This window comes from Rhea americana, unplaced genomic scaffold, assembly GCF_003343005.1.
Source record: "Rhea americana isolate MKP2758 unplaced genomic scaffold, rheAme1 scaffold_46, whole genome shotgun sequence".
Lineage (NCBI taxonomy): Eukaryota > Metazoa > Chordata > Aves > Rheiformes > Rheidae > Rhea > Rhea americana.
Genome location: NW_028186601.1, coordinates 2289041 through 2293049, shown reverse-complemented (window position 1 = coordinate 2293049; position 4009 = coordinate 2289041). Strand labels below are relative to the sequence as shown.

The window sequence follows — 4009 nt, the reverse complement described above, 5'->3', positions numbered from 1 at the left end:
TTTGTGCACATAACTATGACTGAGTATAAAGTGGGTCCCAAATGTGACCAGTTCCATGTGGCAGCACTCTGGACTTGCTTTGCAATGTGTAAATAATTACACAAGCTATAAGGCAGTGGAAGTCTAGCTTCACATTACTTTGGATCAACAGTAAATTTTTTAGAGTATGTTTCAAGATCAGTCACTTAGAGGATTTTAACTACTTTCCAGTGTCTCTTCAATATTGTGCATAATTCTAAGAGTCCAAAGTAATAAATTTATACTTAAATTCAGGGTCTTTGTCTTTGGAAGCAAATAGCAGATATGTTCATATCTAAAAGGTCAGTGAAAGTAAGTGCGGGCTCTGGTACTTTGTTAAGTGGTCATGGAAATAACTTCCTTACAAAAACAGAATTTACAGTTTAGGAAAAATTCTGTTATATTAATTTAGAAATAGTCATTCCATGTGATTTCAGTGAAATGACTCTGAATTTACACCAGTGTGATTAGGAGAAGAATTTGATCCTAATCCCTGAAATGCTATTGCAAGAAGTGCTCTGTAAAGCATGGCTTTAATTGTAGTCTGCTTTCTGCTGCACTTACACATGGGGACTTTGAAGGCAGAGTGTATCAGAAGCCAAGCTGTGCAAAAACTGAATGATACGTCTTTACCTTTAATGATCTTCTGACGCTGTGTTGCTTGAAGAGCATGTGAAGTAGCTGTAGGATAGGATTACAAAGGAGGAGACAATTCTGCAATGCAGTGTGAGCTTTTCACTATCTGAATTCTGAAGCATTCATGAAAACAACATCCTCATGACTTCAACACCGATCACATGCAGGTAGATACAATGCACAATACTGATCTTGTCTCTTCAGGCTGTATTTGAACATTTAGCCTTCATTTTTTTTTAAGTTAAATTTGATGTGAGGAATATCTCTGCAGCAGGAGAAAGTTAAAATCTGTCTGAAATGGCAGTCTGTCAGCATGTAATGTTCGGTGTGTTTTAGCTACTTGCTTCATCAGACACYGGCATCTATCTGAGATGGGACAACACTTTTTGTTTTCTTTTAGTTTGCTCCTAAAGCATAAATATGGAATAAGAGTCAATTATGTAGCTTTGTTTTAACAGGAAGTCTGTTCTATTAAAATATTTACGTCACCCGTCATTATTTTCCCAAACGCAATCAGTGTTCATGTCAGTGCTCCTCGAGTATCATTTGTTGTATGGTACGCAGGCTGGCAGTATGACAGTTGAGCAAGCAGGGCCTGCAAGTGGCTCAGCAACGTCTCCTTCTAGCTCTGTCCAAGTCCCTTTCTCAGGACTATAACAAATTGTAGAAGATTTGTAGGCCCCCTGCAACATAGAACAAAAAGTCGTATTGAAACATAGGCTAAATAAAATCCACATGACGCATCAGCTTTAAAAATTAAAAGCTTTTTTTCTTTTTTTTTTCCAAGCAGCTGATGGTTTTAGTTTAACTAGTTTAAGAACCCTTAAAGTGACTTTGTTTTCACATGGGCTGAGTGCCCAGCCTTTGCAAATCAACCTTCTTTGCAAGTGTCTTACAAGCAGAACTACAGGCTTTTAGCCTCATCAATCACTCTTGCCAATACATCTGATTTTTGTATTACCCCCTATCAGTGAATACAAACTGAAAATAACTTATCTAAAGAGAAAAGCACAAGGCTGAAAAAATACTACATGTCCTCAACAAGTTGAAAACAGGTAGTTCTTCTCTCCCCTCCTCTGTGGCCCGCTGGCGTAAGGTGCACACTGTCCACAAGAGCTCAGAGGAATGGAAGGGTCATTGGCAGACAGCAGGTACATACCATGCTCCAGCTGTAGCCCCCTACAAGGTAAATACTGTCATCCAGAACTGCACAGCCAGGGCCACTGCGGCCCTCCAAAATAGGAGTCTGAAGAATATTCCACTGGTCGCCTTTTGGATCATAGCATTCCACAAGCATGACATCAAGATGGGAGAAGCCTGGAGAAAAAGATGAAGAAAAAGAGAATATATTATAATCATACTATTTTATTATTTGTTACATTATTAAATTTATTAATGTACAATTACATTACTATGATTATAACATTACTGTTAAACTTTTTCTTAGAAAATATTGCCACATACGTTTAAGCCATCTCCTGTGATGTTAATCATTATTTCAGTTCAAGTAAATCTGTTAAAAGCGTTTACCATTAGTTCTACAGGTCTCCTACAAATCAGCAGTACAAGTGCATACAAAACCTGAACAGATCAGAAGATAACACTCAATAATAGCGTAAAAATGATAAAAGCAGATTCAAGTAATATTCTATCTCGCCCATCCATGCTAATGCCAGTTTGAACATGTAGGGAAAGACTGGTCTGGCAGCCTTTCTCGAAGGACAGCAGCTCTAACCTATTCAGAAATCATCAGCTTAAATCTCATCGAGAAACCAATGACTAACACTCAAGGTAGAGCTAAGAGAGCCAGTGCCAAATGGTTTCAGAGGGACATGACACTTAGCAAGAAAGCTGTGACATTCAGGACTAGTTTCARTTTTCAAGTTGATTTAAGGAGTAACCTAAGCATGTGGTTGTGATGTGACAAAGTCATCTAGGTGACAGAAAACATAACCAAAAGAATGGCTGTCCCGTCCTCCCCGGCTGAGGTGGGAGAATGGCTCCAAGCAGCTGCCGCTTTGCCATCACCAAGGGGCAGACAGGTCTCAAGACTCTCAAGCTGTGACGTTTAGTAAAAAATAGATCAGCTGAACACAAAAGGCGAACCCAGGAGTCCTGTTCCTGCTCTAATATTTAGGCATCTCCATCTCAAAATCCTTTCTTTCTCAAAGCACTGCAGTAAAATTATGACTTTTAAAATATATTTGGATGCTTTACTTGACATTACTGTCTTCTGCATGAAGGGAAGATGGGAAATAGAAGATAAGTTTGATTTTCTGGAAAAAGGCATTTGGTGATATTGGTACTTCCCAATGACGCTGCTTCTAAGATTATTTATGTCAAGAATGAACAGTTGTGATGAAATAATTTTGCATTGCTGTAAAGTTTTCAAGGGGCCACTGCTGTGTGCCCAGAATCTGTCGGAAAGCTCCCTAATAAACTGCACTATACGCATGATCAGTAGTGAAGAGGTAAATGCACTGCTGACACTAGTACAAAGAACCAGCTTCCTAAAGGACTGCTTTGCYACTGAGCTACGAGAGAGCCTTGCTCTTCCCAGCTGACGGAGAATTTCATCCACACTTCAATCCTCTCCCTCTTATGTTCGTTTGCAGTTCCTTTTCTTGTTCCACTTCACAGAAGAAACTGAAGTTTTCCAGAAACCCCTTCCTCCAGACAACAGAAGGCTTTGCACAAGCCTAGACATAAAAGACGTCTCACAACAGCAAGCAGTTCCTACATACTAAAGGCACCTAAGGCAAGAGCTGTAGAGGCAAAAATACCGTGCTTCGTCTCTCCAGAGGATGCTAGGTGAAACTGGGTGAAGAAGGAAGGGGAACCCAGGGTGGAAGCAATTCAGGCCTGTGCAAACCAAACCCTGTCCTGTGGCTATACCGAAAGCTGTGACATCTTATGTTGTTACTTTAGTAGCAGAACAAGTCAATGCTGCAGACTTCCACAAGAGGCTGGACTGACYAGTCAACCTCTGTAAAATTTGCAGGTGTGTTTGTGCAGGCAGCTCTTACCTCATCCCTCCTTTYCCGGCTAGTCCAGGAACACCCACCGCAGCTTGGGCTGGGGCTAAGAGGAGGCAAAGCAGCCTTCACCTGGCAGCAAGGGTTTCTGTATCAGCACGATCTACTGGGGAAATCTTACATCTAAGACTGTGCCCTCTGCATGCACTCAGATTGTGAAAAGCAGCATGTGATTTCAGAGTCCTACTGTGACGTGAGGGCCAGAACCATCCAGGTGCATGGGCAACTATTACTGAAAGTTAACATCACTCTTTCTTTTGCATTATTGGCTAATTTTATCTGTTGCCAGTTTTTATTGAAACAAGAAAGAAAAGCAAAAA

At 40.6% G+C, this 4009-nt stretch overlaps 1 protein-coding gene across 1 annotated transcript in view; it reads right to left on the bottom strand.

Annotated features, from left to right (window-relative positions):
* Positions 1–1033: 1033 nt before the first annotated feature.
* Positions 1034–4009, bottom strand: part of KLHL14 (kelch like family member 14) — a 62069-nt gene continuing 59093 nt past the window's right edge. The window contains exons 7-8 of the mRNA XM_085316235.1: positions 1814–1971; positions 1034–1337 (exon numbers count right to left, since the gene is read on the bottom strand). Coding sequence (XP_085172361.1) covers positions 1197–1337; positions 1814–1971 — 299 coding nt within the window. The 3' untranslated portion in view covers positions 1034–1196. The remainder of the gene's footprint in view (positions 1338–1813; positions 1972–4009) is intronic.